The 16,564-nt window shown below is 60.6% G+C and overlaps 1 protein-coding gene across 8 annotated transcripts in view; it reads right to left on the bottom strand.

The window, feature by feature from the left end:
* COL5A1 (collagen type V alpha 1 chain) overlaps positions 1-16,564 on the bottom strand; it is a 164,799-nt gene that overhangs the window by 66,940 nt on the left and 81,295 nt on the right. For all 8 annotated transcript variants that reach the window (XR_003790719.1, XM_029202064.1, XM_029202063.1 and 5 more), the window contains exons 10-19: positions 15,503-15,544; positions 15,248-15,310; positions 9,300-9,374; positions 8,343-8,435; positions 6,793-6,849; positions 5,908-5,961; positions 5,518-5,571; positions 3,068-3,121; positions 1,705-1,758; positions 436-489 (exon numbers count right to left, since the gene is read on the bottom strand). Coding sequence is in view for 7 of the 8 variants with exons in the window: in XM_029202064.1 (XP_029057897.1) it covers positions 436-489; positions 1,705-1,758; positions 3,068-3,121; positions 5,518-5,571; positions 5,908-5,961; positions 6,793-6,849; positions 8,343-8,435; positions 9,300-9,374; positions 15,248-15,310; positions 15,503-15,544 (600 nt within the window). In the remaining variant the exon portion in view is untranslated. The remainder of the gene's footprint in view (positions 1-435; positions 490-1,704; positions 1,759-3,067; positions 3,122-5,517; positions 5,572-5,907; positions 5,962-6,792; positions 6,850-8,342; positions 8,436-9,299; positions 9,375-15,247; positions 15,311-15,502; positions 15,545-16,564) is intronic.

Below are 16,564 nucleotides of genomic sequence, written 5' to 3' on the forward strand. Positions count from 1 at the left end.
CCCACCAAGATGCACCTGACAGAACCAGGACTCGGGGCAGAGCCCACCTGAGCGCCCGACCTAGCCCAGGCCCTGACCTTGGATGGCATCACCGCCCCTCGCTCTGTCCACACGCTTCCCTCACCTTGTCCCCACCTCCAGGGCCAAGGAAGGTCATTTTCTGTACTCTCTGCACCTCACTCCTCACCCCAGATCCCAAGCTCTGCCACTCGCTGCCTCTGGCCGCCCCTCACTCAGACACGGAGCTTATTGGCTCCCCCAACATCAAGGTCTGAGATCTGCTTCTACAGGAAGGAAGTCCTGTGTGGCCGTCTGTCCACTCCCATCAACTCCCCTCCCCCCGACGCAGGTGCCGATCACTGCTGCCAGCATCTTGTACAGTTTTCACCGAGCAGACGGGCAGCAGGTGTGGCCCACACACGGCAGGATACGTACCCTTTCTCCGTCTTCCCCTGGAGGTCCCGGAGGGCCAGAAGGACCAGGGTCGCCCTGGGAAGCCAAGCAGGGTCAGCGTTAGGCCCGCGGGCAGACACGCACGGCTGTCTCAAGCCCCCCATTTCGTCTTTCTCTGCTTCTGAGACTGAAAATCCCAACCGCCTCCCAAGACTTTCCCGGAGTCACAGAGGACCCCTTTGGAGACAGGGCCTCCTGGCGTGACGGGCTGCAAAGCTGGCTGGCAGGACTCTCAACCCGGGACTCGGTGTCCTGGAGGAGGGTTGGCTGGACCGGCACCCAAGGACCGGCGGGCACCCCAGGACACCGAGGCAGGGTCTGAGCTGCACCCTACTGACCTCTCCGTGTGAAGCAGGGGCACACCCCAGCCCCGCACCGCCCCCTGAAAGGGCCACCACGCTGCACTGTGAAGGTCAGCGCTGGTCCACCTGACACCCCTGCAGCTTCAGGCCTTGCACACCATCGGGGCTCAATACGTGCTCATCTGTCAGTCCCACGGATTGGCCCTTCCCTCCGGTTTCCCCATGAGTGTTGGAGAACGTGGGTAAAGAAGCTTTGGCTAAGGCACACGAGCCACTTCTCAGGGCGGCAGAGACGTGACGGGTGACCCTTATGACAGAATCAACAGCGTGTGTATGTGTGTGTGTGTGTGTGTGTGTGCGCGCGTGTGTGTTGACGTGCACACATGCGTGTGACTGCATGCCCAGGATATGCCAAAACATGAAAGAGGCATTGTCTACATCAAAGAAAACAGGTTAAGGGCTGCAAAGAGCATCTCATGGGGACACATGGGATGGGGCAAGATAACAGGCGGGCCCCCGACTGCAGCGTGAACCCCGACCCCCATCCACGGGGCGGTCACGCGGGACCAGCCCACCTCCTAGAGTCGCCCCTTTAACGGTGAGAAGGGTCCTTGGGTCCCAAAAGGGCAGCCACTGGGTTTCCTGAAGGTGTGGAGGGCCCCTTAACAGAGTGGGTTTCCCACGGGAGCTCTACATTCCTTGCCTCATCCCCTCGAGGGGGCCACTGGCTCTGTCACCATCAGCTGCGGGTGCGAAATCGGCTCTCCTTGGGCTGACCTTCCATCCCCAGGGATGTCACGCCCGCGTCCAAGTCCACTGCCCCAGCCCTATGAGGCTCACCAGCGACCACTTTGGAATCGAGTGCCCAACCCCCCAGGAAGCCTAAGGCTGCACAGAAGAGCCTCCCGACAGCACCTCCCCCAGCAGCTCCCAGAGAGGAAACACTCACCCGGTGGCCCTTCTCTCCCGGCAGCCCAGCCAGGCCATCGAAGCCACGGTCACCCTGCGAGGAGGACAGAGGGCAGCTCAGCCCGTGCCACACGGCCGCTCCACCTGCCTCGGGCCACAGTCTACGCAGCGCCTGTGCACCCGGGGCCCCAGGACCCCACGGAGGGGCCCCTGGCCGCCGCCCCATCACACATTCCACAGCCTTGCGTCCATAATCCCAATGCTTTTCCCCAAAATACCAACAAAGGCTGCAAACAGAGAGATGACCTCTGTCCCAGAGCCACAGACAGCGGCCCGGAGGGTCCTGAGACCTCAGCGTTTCGGGTGATGGCTGCGAAGTCGGGGTGTGTGTGTGTGTGTGTGTGTGTGTGTGCGCGCGCGCACCTGCTGTCTGCCTGTGCCTCGTATCGTGACACCTTCGGAGCTCAGAGTGCCGCCCGCACACAGCAGGTGCGCCTACCCCTCTGGCGGGTGGCCCAGCTCCGCCCACCCTCGGGCACCCCAGCTCCCCAGCCAGCCCTCCTTCTGCCACCCAGGTGGCCTCCTGGAGTCTAGCTCCCCGCCTCATGGGTGTTGCAAGCCATGTGGGATTGAAGTCAGGAGAAGACTAGTTCAGGCTTGAATACTTTTGTTGTTGAAAGAAGGCTGTAAGCTACCGGGACAGATTCAGGAACCTTCTCCTCCTCCGTCACCGCACGTCCCTGAAAACCAGGGCCGCTCGTTCGCTCGGCACTCACAGGAGCACCCGAGGGCCGATCCACGCCAGTTACCGGGGGAGCAGGTGCAGTGCCCCGTGGTGGGTTTGGGGACCCCTGAGAACAGCTGCTGTCCCCACTGGGGGCTCCTCGCTGGAGAAAGTCAGCACTTCCTCCAGCACCTTGTACGGGCTTTAGACGAACACCTCCAGGGCCGAGAAGGAAGGGTCGACCAGGAACAGCGGGAGTTTCATCCCAGATTCGGGGACAGAGGGATGGGCACACCGAACCTCCACAGCCGGGAGGGGTGGGGCTTCCCTGGGCTCCCGCGGCTGCCCCGGGGCACACGCACACGCCTCAGCTCCACGGCCACCCACGCGCAGTCTACTCGCTCCCTGCAACTCCGAAGAGCTCAGACACCCCAAATCTCGGCAAGAGGACTTCCTGCCCCGTGGACTTGTGAGAGACCCATGAAATTCTCCCCACCAGCCCCCGTCTTTGTGTCAACGTGCCAGAGGAGCTGATCCAATCTGAACCTTCCAACCCCCAAGGTCGTACCCCCGGATGAGGGCAAATGTCCGAGTCATCACGTGTCATCACAACCACGTGCTGATGCCGTGGTGACGCTGACCGAGGAACGGGCACCAGGAGGTGGCGGGCGGCACCTACCTTGGGGCCAGTCTGTCCAGGCATGCCTCTTGCTCCGTCGCTGCCAGCTCGCCCCTGGAACGGAGCGGGGCAAACTGTCAGTACGCAGGAGTGGCCGGCTTACCGAGACCTCTGAGCGCAGGCGTCCTGTGACACCAAGCGGAGGTTTCCACAGCCCCGGGGGGCCGGCTGGCCCAGAGGACCCCGATCCGGAGTCCCGGCTGCCGTACGCGGGTTCTGGCCTTTCCGAGCCTCGCCAGCCTGGACCTTGGAGCGGGGCTAACGCGCTTGCCCCCCTGTGTTGCTGAGGACGTGGTATGCACGAGACGGTGCGACGGGCGGCGACCGAGGGGCCGTGTGGGTCCGTGGGACCCGCTTCACAACCCGGGAGAGAGCCCGCCCCTGACAGCTGCACATGTCCTGTCCACCAGCCGACATCAAGGGAAAGCCCAGAGAGCCACAGGGCGAGAGAAAGCATCTGGTTAGTGCGATGGAGGGGGAGGAAAGTGAGGCCCAGAGGGGTGGGCTGGCTCTCGAAGGCCATGCAGCCGCCTCCAGGCAGGGTCTGGACGGTGAGCTCGACCCTCCGTGCCCGGGGGCCACTCCCACGGCCACTCCTTCCAGCCGGGGCAGCAGGCCCACGGTGCCCACCTGGGGCTGGAGGACAGGGCCCCGACCTACCAGGGTCCCCGATAAAGGCCGCAGTCCCCCAGGAGAGCCTGCCAGGCGTGAGGCCACCTAGACGGGGGCGGGGACCACGGCAGATGTCCACTCGCTGATAAGGAACGTCAGGCAGCTGAGCATAAACTCCCGGCCTGGATCAACATCACGTCCTCTCCAGGCCACACGTGCCTGACCCAAGAGGCCTCGCCAGGGGCACCGGGGCTGCGCTGACGGGCAGAAAGGCCTCACGGCACGACCAGGACGGGCAGGGCAGCACGAAAGCGGCGAGGGTCTGGGGGGACCACCAGGAGGCAGCCTGCGCAGCCCAGGTGAAAGGTTACAAGGAACCGCCAGGGATGAAAAGTCATCTCGGAACATGCACCCGAGCAACGCAGCTCCAGGCGGAACACTGACATGACCCCGTGAACAGAGGGGCCGACCGGGGAGCCTCTCCTCAAATTTCCAAACGTTTTCAGAAATCAAGAGAAATCTGTCAGAAGAGTTGACAGGATTTCACTGCAGGACATTGCGGGCAAACGGCAGGACGCTTCTCTCACGCTGACGGGCTCCGCACTGCACAAAAAACTAAAGGGACAGCCCGCCATGCGGCCTTGAGCCCCTCCCGCCGTCCCCTCCTCTCCAGCCTCATTCCTCCAGCACACGCGTATCCACGGCCCTGATGCCATGGTCTCTGCCACGAGTCACCCTACGAACCATCGCTGGCATCCTCCCCTTTTCAGTTTTCACCTCGCCCTGACCGAGAAACCGTTTCCACTGAAACTTGACAATAAGTGTTTACAGAGATACAAAAGACCCTCAAAGAAATAAAATGCCTTTCAAACCAGATCCAAGATAAACCACCTCACTGTCTACCGAGAACCACTGAATTCTGGCATCAGTGGTCCTTTTAGAATCATCCGTGCACCCCTCTGCCTCGAGCCTGGGTCCCCTCCACGATCCGTGAACCTGCAGCCTTGAGGGGCCAGCATGAGACAGCCGTGCCTGAATGCTGGTCACTCCATCCCTTGCCTTGTAACTACAATTAACTCCCAGGACAGAGGCCCTGTAACCACTAAGGAATTATGCATTTTTGCCTTGTATACTTTGCAGCTAAAGCAAGAACTGGCAGCTCAGTGGCGACCCACCATTCCTTGCAGGGGTTCATCTAGGTATAAATACAACACAAGAACGTGTAATTTTTTCACTCAGTAGAAAAATTCACTTGATGAAAAGATCCACTAGTTAAGAGTCTGATGTGGGTTAATGAGGATTTCCCGAGCTCGGCTGGATGGCGTTCATTAATTTATATTAGGTTATAAATGCATGCTCTCTGTCAGTAGCCTCGGTCTTAATGGAAGCAAAGCAGTTCCATCCACTAAAATTACAACCCAAACAGAGAATCCAGGAGTCTAGGAGCACAGGTAAGGTGCGGGGGGCCCGAGCAGCTGGCCGGCCATTTCCCCCAAACCAAAGCCATTTCTGGAGAAATGAGGCTGCCCCCAAAGAAAGGACCACTGATCATTTTGTCTTTTCCATACTTGCTCCCCAAGAGGCTGGGAAATTGCTTTAATTAAACATGTTTGTTAAACTACATTCACATGCTCGGGACAGAGGCTGGGGGCAGGGGCGGGGCAGCTCGCTGCCCCCGTGGAACGGGACCCACCCAGCCTTGGACACAGACACGCCCTCTGAAGGGAGGGGAGCAGCTGGGCCAAGCCTGGCCGGCAAGGTGCAGCGTGACCGGGGCAAATGCACCGCAGGCTCCCGCCCCATCCATGGCCCAGCCGTTGTCACTGAGAACTACTCACCCTTCTTCCAGGCTTTCCCGATGGGCCAGGTGGGCCCTGCAAACCCCGGGGACCCTGTGGCAAATCAGAGGACAGAGGTCAGTAGCGTGTCTGTTTTTCAGAGGGAAAAAGCAAAGCCTGGTCCCCGTGCTCGTCCACCTGGCCCGTGGCTACTGTCGCAGCTGTCAGCACGTGGGCAACAGCAGGACAGGGTGCGGGACCCACTGCCCTGAGAGCGGGGACCGAAAACAGCCAGCTCGGTCTCCTGCTACAGACACCACTGCTGTCCTGCATCCAGCTTTGCATCAGGTGATGGCAACTCCCGCTACTTCCTTGACGAAATGCGGCATCGGGGGCACCGCCTTCCGGGGGGCGCCCCTTCAGACAGAGGAAGGTAAGGGGGGTACGTACCTGAGGCCCCATGTCTCCCGGCTCGCCCTTCAGACCTCCGCTCCCGGGAGGGCCCTGGGGAGACACGTCTGGTTAGGGGATGCCCGGCAGGCACAGGCTGTAGGGGTGACTGGGGAAGGGTCGGGAAGCAGAAGGGACACAGGACTGGCCCGTGGGCAGGGCTCCCACAGAGCCCGGCCAGCTGCCTTGGACAGAACCCGAGGGACAAGCAGTTAACTTTTCCGCGTGTGCATCTCTTCCCAGGTTTGAGGGAAATCCTGGACAGTGGCGTGCACGAGGGCCACGAGCTCAGAACATGCTCGCTTCTCTCCAGGATGGATCTGACCACGGTCTGTCACAGCCCAGGGCCGTGTGTGGACATCCTTGTCCACTGCAGGGCAAGACCCCCAGATGCTGGGAGGGCACCGACGCAGGCCTGGGGCCAGGGGCCAAGCCCACCCCACATGGGGAATGGGGATGGGGGCACCGTGCGCTTCAATCCTCCGGCTCCTTGCAAGCTTCAAGGGCCATGCACACCCCCAGGGGCCTCCTTCACTGTCCCGAGTGTGTCTGGCTGCCCGAGGCTCGTGCAGCAGGGGCCGGGCAGGGGGCTAGAGTCGGGGTCTGTCCCACACTGAGGTGGTGTCGACTATAAAGAGGGATGGCAGCCTCAAAAGAAAGAGGCTTAGAGCCCCCGGGGTCACGAGGTAAAGTCGTAGCCAGTGCAAGTGTGAGGGCTTCCCAGCCCCCAGGGCACCACAGGCCCCGCCCGCCAGGCCCCTCCTGCCCCAAGGTCCCAGTGACGTAAAGTGTGCTCTGACCTGGATAAGCTGGGAGCCTGATGGGCTGGGGGGCAGCATGGGTGGGAAGGCACCCCGCCCCTCAGGCTCCCCCACGACTACTTACCATGGGGCCGGGTCTCCCAGTAAGACCCATCGGGCCAGCCGGCCCCCTCAACGCCAGCTGAAAGGGAAAACGGGACACGCTGAGAAATGACTGGTTTACCTGTACCGACAGGTGAGACATGCCAGGTGGGAAGGGGGGCCGATATCAGAGGCCAAGGACAGGAGCCTCTGGGGGAGGAGGTCACATGGACCCCCAGACCCCTCTGGGCTCCCGACAACAACCACAAACGGAGCGGCAGAGGAGGGGTGGGAGCCAGGTGGGTGCCCACTCCCCGCTTTGGGGATGGGCGCTCCACCCACGTGGCTGCTCAGAGCCTCTTGCTGACTGCTTCCTTCTCCCCAGATGGCCTCGCACAGGCAGGGCCTGCCCTCAGCCCTGCAGCCCGCAGAGTAAGCTTGAGAAGCAGCCCCGCTTCCGGGCTGGGTTAGGGTTCCACGAGAGGTACTTCCAGTGACCAGGGAGGTATCGGGGAGACCTCCTAGGGTGAACTAAGTCATGCCCAGGAGAGGCAGCCAGGGAGCCTCAGCCACCCAGGGCCCCACCTAGATACCTGCCCAGGTGGCTCCACGCCTCCCAGCTGCCACCACACAGTTCAACCTGCTTTCTTAGAAGGCTTCCTCCATGCCACTCTGAGACTGTTTCCCCTGCATGATGCCATTTTAATTTTGGAAGATTTTGTGTTATAAAATCTTCTTGGGAGCCCATCGCCCACTTGACTTCAGTCAAAACACACACATATTCGAAGGCCAGCCAGGCCGGCCCGTCAATACATCCGGTGGCAGGTGATGGGGTTTGCTACCCGCTGATTATATCACACGACAATTTGTTCCATAGCAATGACTCAGTACCCGCCACCCTGTAATTCATTATCCACACATTCCGATCGTTAGCATCTATCCGCTGCGCCAGAGCTCCAGAAATGTTGCCAAACAAGGGGCTACTTAGCAGCTTGTTGCAATGGCCCATGACGGGCACTCCACTGTCATGCACCCCGCCGGGGGGCATTTGCTCTTATCACAGGCAGTCAGCAACCTGGAGCCTCGTCAATTCAAAACACAATTCACTGATCAGCTCATCTGCCAAGAGCAGAGCGGTAATGGGGCAAGTGCTCCTCGGGACCCCCAGGCTGAGCGAGGGGCTCTGGGGCCCACGGGCTCTCTCCCCGGGCCGTCGGGCTCGGCCCAGCCCATCACAGGGAGCCCCTTCCAGGAGTACCTGGCGGGGGTCTCTCCATCCCCAGAGCCCAGGGGAGGGCAGCGGATGGCTGAAGCTGGGCGCACGGGGTCAGTAGGTGCCAGAGGGGCTCAGCAGCCGTCCTCATCCAGGAACCTGGACCCTCGGTGTGGGCAAGGACCCCCTAAGAAACCTCCCCCACCTTTCCTGGTGCTCACCCGGGTCCCCCAAATGCACAGGGATGACGATCCCCGCAGGCTCCTGACTCGGGCAAGCACACCCAAGTTGGCCAGAGGCACTTCCCCTCCAAGCTGGGCTCTGAGCCCCATGGGGCCTGGCTCTGTCCCCCCAGCCCCCCAGCCCCAGACCCCACTCACCCGGGCCTGCTGGAGGATGGCTTGAGCTTGGGACTCCTGGGCTGAGACCATGGGTCCTTTGGAGCCCGCATCGCCGCCACCCCCGAACCGGAACTGTAGGTGTAAGACTGGGGTCACCAAGGGCACACCGACGTGGCGCCCACTCTGGACCCCAGGGCTGAGGCGGTGCCCGTCGGCCTCCCTGGCGACAGCAGAGCCTTGGAGAGTCTGGATGGGCAGCTTCCAGCCCCAGTCCCCGTCTCGGTCACACCACCCGACTCTGCCAGCAAAGAGCTGCTCCAGCCCCGCCGGCCAATTTCAGCCCTGGGGCACCCGGAGAGCCTCCCTGCAGCCGGGAAGCCCTTACTGGCACCTGCAGCATCTCACCTGAGACCCCACGGCCCCGACTTATTTAAAGGAAGAGCCCAGGGCCCAGTGCAAACCCCGCACCGAGGCCCAGCAGGGAGGCGACAGGTCCACGCAGGGTCTCCCGAGCTGCACCCAGCCTCCCAGGCACACGGGCTCACGGAGAAACTGACATGGGCCCAGACCAGCCCTCTACACGCTTGCCCTCCCGGCCTGGGCTCCCCGTGAGGACCCGCAAAGTCACGAGCAGGCCAAGTTCAAGGAGGGGCCGGCTGGCATGGGGGTCCGAGTGGAGAGGGCAGGTGTGTGGTGATGGAAGCAGACACCCCACAGCTTCCTGCAGAGCTGGACTCCATTCCCTTCGGAGGGGCCAGCCCTGGATGCCGGCAGAAGTGGACCCCTTGACCCCGGTTGTCCACCCTGCCGTGTCAGCAGAACAGCCCCAAGGGGCCTGTATCTACAAGACAGTCGGCCCAGGTTGGAGCTAGCCTTCGGCCCGGTGATCGACCCCCCTCGGAAACAGCCCAGGGCCCCCCACTCCCCCGCCGCACCTGGGGCCCCAAGCCCACCCACACGGCCGCCACCCCGCAGCCCTCAAGTACGGACACTCACGGGCAGCATGAGCATGGTTCCAGGAGGGCCGGGCAGCCCGTCAGCCCCAGGAAGGCCTGGGCGTCCAGGGGGACCCTGTGGACAAAGGGGCCAGGAGAGTGGGTCAGCACACAGGGCGGAGCTGGGCTGGGACAAGGTGGCGGGGCGGAGTCAGGGTCCGCAGGAAACGCAGGACCCCGGGAAAGGGATGTGCACACCCCAAGCCCAGAAGAGGGGGCTTCACTGTGGACTGAGGATAGGATCCAGAGGAATCAGAGACACAAAGGCTGGAGGCTGCCATGGGGGTGGGGCGTGGAGGGCAGAGGCCACACTGCGGGAGGTGCCGGGGCTTCCACGACCACAGGAATAACGCCAGGAACGTCCCTGCCAGGTGTCCCACCTGGGGGGGCAGCCCAAGGACACCTGCGCTGGCTGCTCAGAGGGCCAGCTGGTCCGTGGTCAGCGAGGGGCCCCTCCTCACGCACCCTCGGCTGTGCGGGTGGAGCAGAGGCCAGACAGAAAGCATCCACTTGTCTGGACAGACGTGCAGGACCGGAGTCGCCGGGAGGACGGTGCCCTCAAGCACTTCGAGGCCCCACCTCTGCACAAACATCATCCCTCCAGCTCATCCTAACAGCACCCCACCCCCCCGCCCCCCGCCGACAGAGTCTCTAACTGATTCTGGCCCAAGTCAGGCTTATGTGAATGTAACACGAATAATACAGCTTATTGACAAAAAAGCGTTTTATCGCTCAGCTTTTCACTAACGCAGGCGGACTCCCAACCGGCTTGCGGGGGACGAGGCCTGTCTGCAGACAGATACCTAGCTCCCCTTCCTCAATGAAAGAGACCACCATCGGCCCCACCGCGAGGGATACTGGGTCCAGCCCTCAAACCAAGTGCAGACGCCACCACAGCACGACGCTCCCAGCTCAGACGCAGACTGCCTCCCCGGCCCAGAAGACCAAGCGCCTCGGGGGTCCATCCCGGAATGACCCAGAAATGTTTACTCCAGGACCGATCCCCGTTCTTGTGAAACGTGGTATAACACAGATTCACACAAAGGGAAAAGTGAAAGTTCCCTCTCGTCCCTCCCGAAGTAAGTAGGGCTAAGACCCTGTACATGTCCAGAGAGGCCAGAAGCACAGGCACCGAACACCCGACGTGCATCACGTCCGTCCGTCTAGGGGCCCGTGGCCAGGGAGGTGGCTTTCCTCCTTTTTCACGAGATCTTGTCCATGTTGTTCTGCAATTGGCCCTTTTCCTCTGCTGCACATCGTGGCCTATTTATGAGTTTGGCCTCATTCATTTTAATGGCCACACATCAGACTCAGCATTTATTTAACCCGTCCCCCTCTGATGCACGTTTAGGTCATTTCCAGTTTTCATTAGGACACAGGCTGCCGTGATGAGTCTTCAGGCATCTTTCTTTTTTTTTCTGGCCACGCTGCACGGCATGCGGGATTTAGTTCCCCGACCAGGGATCGAACCCGGGCTCGTGGCAGTGAGAGCACCGAGTCCTAACCACTGGACCACCGGGGAATTCCCAGGCATCTTTCTTAGGGAGGTCCTCAGAAGCAGAACGCTGGGTCAAAGGATTCCCGTCCCCCTTTTTGCTAATGGATACAGCCAAATGGTCCTTGCCTGCCATTTCAGAAAACAAAAAAATTCTCAGAAAATAAAGCCTGCTTAAAAAAGAAAAATCCAGAACGTGTTTTGCCACCCAGATTTCCTCCTGGAAATCCAGTGCTGATGGCTGTTCACAGCTGAGTTTTCTGCTGCCAAGTCGATCCTAGATCAAACCCCCAATTCAAAGCTTAGGGTCCATGCCTCCCAGGGACCAGATGCCGTCCATGTGGTGTCCACGTGGAGAGCGTGTGCTTGTGTGTGTGTGTGTGTGTGTGTGTGTGTGTGTGTGTAACACTGGAAACCAGGAAGCATACTGGGGCGGCCCCTCATCCACTATTTCCACTTTCAAAGACCCTCTTCCTGCTGTTTCTAAGCCATGGAGGGTGAAAATTCAACCTGAGGCCCAAAAGCTATTTCACCCTCAGCTGGCATGCTTCAACTACACCCGTGATTCCCAAGAGCGTATGCATAGATGGACAAGGAAAATCTGGAAACCCTGTGAGAAAGAGAAGGTTCACGGGAGAAAACCACCCCGTGAATCCTTCTGACACTTTCGAATCTGATGTGAGTCCCGCGTGTCCCCTCGCCCGCACCTGTATTTACCACGGCTTGAAAAAATCGTCAGCCGAGCTTTGCCAAGCACTGACGTCTGTAACTCAAAGACTTTGTCCCCTGAGCCAAAAGATGGGGCTACATCACAGCCGCCTTCCCACCCTTCAGGACACTGAACGCAGGCTAGTATCAGTGGTTTGCTCTTTTTTCAGGTCAGCTCCTGTGCAATTACAGCTTGGGAGAGGCCAGAGAAGTTCTTGGGGGTCAGCGCCTGCTCTAGATCTGAAACCCGGCTACACCTGCGGCCAGGGCCAGAGCCCTGGGGGAAGCTGGCACCATGCACGCTCCCACCCCACCAGGAGCCTCAGCTGGCCCTGCAGCAGGAGGGGGCCGGGAAGTCCCAGCAGAGATCACTGAGGTCCTCTGAGCCCGGGAAGCCCAACAGGCCTGAAGGAGGTGCTGAGGTGTTCCTATCGATACTTTCAGCCTTGTCCCAGCTCAAAAGGTCCCCCCCCCCGGCAATGTGCTCCCTAATATGAAAAAGGGTCTTTCTGGCTTCTAGGGGGTTCAAGAGGTTAACAAGACGACTCAGGTGGCCCTGGCTCAATCCTAGTGATGCCTCATTGATAGCACCGGAGGGGGGACGACCAGGTCACAGAGAGGATGTGGCCCCAACACACCCAGGGAAGGCCCGTGTTACTGTGGCTTGTGGCCAGGACATCACAGAGATACTTGGCTGTGTGGAACAGGTGAGTAACCAGGTGTCCCAGGTTGGATGGCCCCACAAAAGATGTCCTGGGCACACAGGGGCACTGGAAGGCGGAGCCGCCTGTCCTGCCCCCAGAAGGCAGGAGATGGTCGGGCAACCTTGCCTTGCGGGCATCAGCGGTCACTCACCACGGCCTTTGCGAAGCTAAAAGCTTCCTATGGGCCTCAGTGGACTCTGCGTCTCAGCCAAGTTGCAGGGACCCAGCCTGTGACCATTCCCCTGGCCCTGAGTGTAAATCCGGCCAGCCGCGGGGGGAGGTGGTGACATAGCTGGGCATCGTCCCAGCTGGCCCTGGGGAGTAATGCAGGCACCTGTGAATCACGCTTTCCATGGGTGTAATAACGCGGGTTCTTACAAGCCTTTTAAAGGACAGAAAAGACCCTCAAGCAAAATCCCGAAAGGATGCCCGACCCTTGAAACCTAAAGAGGTGGGAGGGAGGGGTTGAGGTCTCAACAACCGGGAGAAGGGGCTGGAGAAGCTGTGCCCATGGCAGCGTCACTACCGGGCTGTGTGGACATGATATAGTGTCATTGACCCTGCTGCTCCCTGGCCCCGAGGGTATCAAGTGCATCCCGATTCTGCAGGGAGGGAGGCACCCCCCGCAGGAAAGGGCCACTCAGACGAGTCTGCATAAACAGACCTTACTGAAACAAGCCTTATCTTCCGTTAGTTTCCCCCATGTATTTCGCAGTCACTTCTCCGTGGTTTATTGCTTTCTGTTAAAATGGTATATAAGTTCCCAAGTCTAACCACTTCTCTGGGTTTCTTCTTTTTCATGAAGCCTCATGTAAAATTAAAAATATGAATAAACTCATTTGCCTTTTCTCCTGTTAATGTCTTTGGCCAGCTTAATTTGCAGGTCCCACTGACAAAACCTAAGAGGGTAAAGTTCTTTCCTCTCCTACACAGGAATTCCGAGGTCATGCTGCCAGCAAGTGGCACTGCAGGATCCTGACTCTGCATCCAATGTTCTTTCACAGCTAATCAGCAGACAAGCAGGAGATCTGGGCACGGCGAGGACGCTGAGCTGTGAGCAGGGACGGTTCCTGGACAAGCTGGTTAGGCAGGGCCCAGCGGGCGAGCAGTGCTCAGCTCCTGGAATCAGCCCCTCTCCCGGGGAAGAGCCCTGGAAAGGTCAATGGGCCGCAGGTTTCCCCTCCAATTCCAGGGACAGCGGGCTCTAGAGCAGGTGATTCCTCTGCCTCCCTAACCCCAGTCCCTTTCTCCTGGACCCTAACTTGAACTTAAGAGAGACCAGCTCTAAAAGCACCGGGATTCCACCGTCAGGTGCCGTGGCTCTTCCAACTCTCAGGTCTCAGCACACAAAGTACCGGCAGGGTCGCTGCCTCTGGCCCTGACCCAGGTCCAGTCCAGAGGCAGGGACCAAGCGGGGAGGAGTGTCCCTCTGGTTCGTGAGCATTTAGACCCTCAGTGCTAGACCAGTGCCCAGCACTGTGGACACTCAGTGAATATCTGTGCTGGACGGACAGACGGACAGACACTTGGAGCAACACTGAGGCTGACGGGAGATGTCAGTCAGTCTCTGTGGCCCCTGTGGACGGCGACCTTCCCTACGTCTAAGAGAGAAGACGTCTGCTACGGCAGGCCGTCCTCTCTCACTGACGTCTGGACTCAGTCGCACCCCTGGGTCCATCTGAGGATGGCTCTGTGGGGGCACACAGCTGTCATCCCTCCATCCACTCCCAGACCTTTGGAGGGAGCTGGGTTACAGACTGCAGCTCCTGGGGCAGAACCTGACTGGCGTGGGTTCAGGGGTGGGGAGAGGACAGGCCCCTCACCTGCTTGTCTGGAATTTCAACTGTGGCAGAGGCAGGAGCGGCATGGGAAGTATGGGAAGGCCAAGCATGTCACAGGCCAGCCACGGAGCAAGGCCCACCTACTCTGCCCCCAAAGTCACTGGCCACAGGGAAGCAACATGGCGGAGAATCCTGTTTGGTGCCCAGTCTGATCCGGCTGCCCTCAGAGGTCACACAGCCACCTGCTCTGTCTGCGGGCATCACCTCACGTCACCCTGAGCATCACCCCAAAGCCCCCAGCACCTGACAGCCAAACGCCCCCTCGGAAGCAGACCCGAGCCGCCTTTCCTCAGGACCAGACCCAGGCACCGTCCACCCCAAAACCGTGAGGTCTTTGCTCTGGGCAGTGTGCCAGGCGCTGGCGATAAAGGTCTGTCAGGATGCACACACGCCCCCAGTGTCTCTCATCTACAACGACACCCAATTATAGCTCTCAGTCTGACTGTGCTCACATCGATATTCGTTAGACCAGCAGGGAAAACAAAAAGAAAAAAACGTCAAGCTGGTCGAGAACCCACAGAGCAGCAGTACCCCCAAACGCCCACTAGGAGGCGGAACGAAATTGCCGCGAACTGGGCTCAGCCTGCATCTCTCTGGCAGCCACCCAGGGCGGCCCGGGGATGGTACCTTTGACCAGGGAGACCACAGGATGTGTCCCTTTGGTCAGGGTGACCCCAGGATGGTCCCTTTGGCTAGGGTGGCCCCAAGATGGTCTCTCTGACCCAGAGCAAGTTTTCTGTGTCTGTTGCTAGGTTTCCAACAAGGAAGCTGGAGCGAGGGGGTCTTAAGGCCAATGAAGTCCTCGTATTGAGGGAGAATAATTCGGATCCTGTGGGATACCCAGGCAGCACCAGAGCTCTTTGGCCATTGCAGCTGTTGTTATTGCTACCCTAATGCAGGGCTGCCACTGTGGCCTGGCCCCTGGAACCCGCCGGGGGACCCACAGCCCGGCTGAGGCTCACGCTTGCAGGGGTCTCCTGCCTCCAGCTCAGGGCCAGGAAACAGTCGGCCCCCTAAACATCTGAAGAGAGTGGACGCACTAAGGGGTGGCGTGAGATGCGAGGGGACAGGGCAGTTTGGGGAAGGACGTCAGTGTACGGCGGTCACCCACACAGGTGAGGTCAAGGCTGCTCCCTGAGCAGGGAGGACGCCTGGACGAGGCCACAGAGCCCGTGATCCGAGGGGACTGAGCCGCCCTTACCCTTTCTCCAGGGTCACCCACTTGGCCAGTGGGACCCATTGTTCCTGGAGGTCCTGGGAGACCCTAGAATTAAAAATAAAATCAGGCAGAGTTAAAGATGCAGCCACAGGGCGGTTCCCGCCTTGCCAGGAGAGGGTTTGAGAAAGTGCCGGTCCCAGGGCGTTTACCCCTCTTTTCCACCTGGGAGCTTTAAGGGGTCTCCCTCCACCCCTGAGCACCTCCCACAAGTCACGGGAAATAAAATGGGACACTCACCGCGGGGCCTTCGGGGCCGGGTGGCCCCTCCAGGAGCATGCCCTGGAAGAGACAGGGAGAGCGTCTGAGACCCCAGGACCCTTTCCCTCCATCCCCAGACCCCGAGTGGGCCCGGCCCCTAGCAGGCCCCAGTCCTGAGGAAGCTCTCCATGATGGGTGGACCAGAGGACCACCGTCTCGGGCCTCTGGGCCTGCACCCTCCGTCCTGGGAGGGGTCCCAAGCAGCAGCCTCTGGAATGGGGGCCACGGCGACCGTCCTTTGAGCGTTTCCAAGGCAGCCACAAGCCAGACAGTAACCAACAGGTTTCCCTCAAGAACAGCTTCCAGAGGACAGAGGAGGAACCAGGACTCCCCGGCCACACCTCTGGCCTTCCTGTGCCCAGGGAGGCCCTGGTGACGGCGGCCTGAGGGAGCAGTGGACCCCAGGACCAGGGCCCAGGGAGGGTGGAGAGACGACCAGCCGGTGGCTTCAGGGAGGACAGGAGGAAAGGGCACCACAGGCTGAGGTCCCCGCCTAGAGAACCGTTAGGCCCAACTGCTAGAGCAGCCACGCTGGGGTCTCCAGCCCCCTCCTCCCTCCACCTGGGAAACACAGCCAAGTCCACTGGGCACTCAGCTGCCCTCCTCCTCTAGCCCCTTACCCGGCTGAGCCGAGGTTCATGCTGCCTCAGGGCCCCAGGCCTCACTGTCTTTCCCCCCAAATGGGGACGAGGCCTCCTGCCCCCTGCTCAGCCTGGGCCCTAGAGTCGGCACAGGCAGCGGAGGGGAGAGCAGGCTTCAGGTCTCTGCGGACAGAGCTCCCGGCCCGGGGTCTCCTGCTCCTGGGCCTCGGCTTCAGCTACCTTCCCAGCGCGGGCCTCCTCTCTACCCCTGCCCGGTCAACACCAAGGTCAGCGTCCTCTGTGTTCCACGCCCACCGCCCCAGCGTCCTCTGTGTTCCACGCCCACCGCCCCAGCGTCCTCTGTGTTCCACGCCCACCGCCCCAGCGTCCTCTGTGTTCCACGCCCACCGCCCCAGCGTCCTCTGTGTTCCACGCCCACCGCCCCAGCGTCCTCTGTGTT

This window comes from Monodon monoceros, unplaced genomic scaffold (genome assembly GCF_005190385.1).
Source record: "Monodon monoceros isolate NGI ecotype Baffin Bay Population unplaced genomic scaffold, NGI_Narwhal_1 Super_Scaffold_5, whole genome shotgun sequence".
NCBI lineage: Eukaryota > Metazoa > Chordata > Mammalia > Artiodactyla > Monodontidae > Monodon > Monodon monoceros.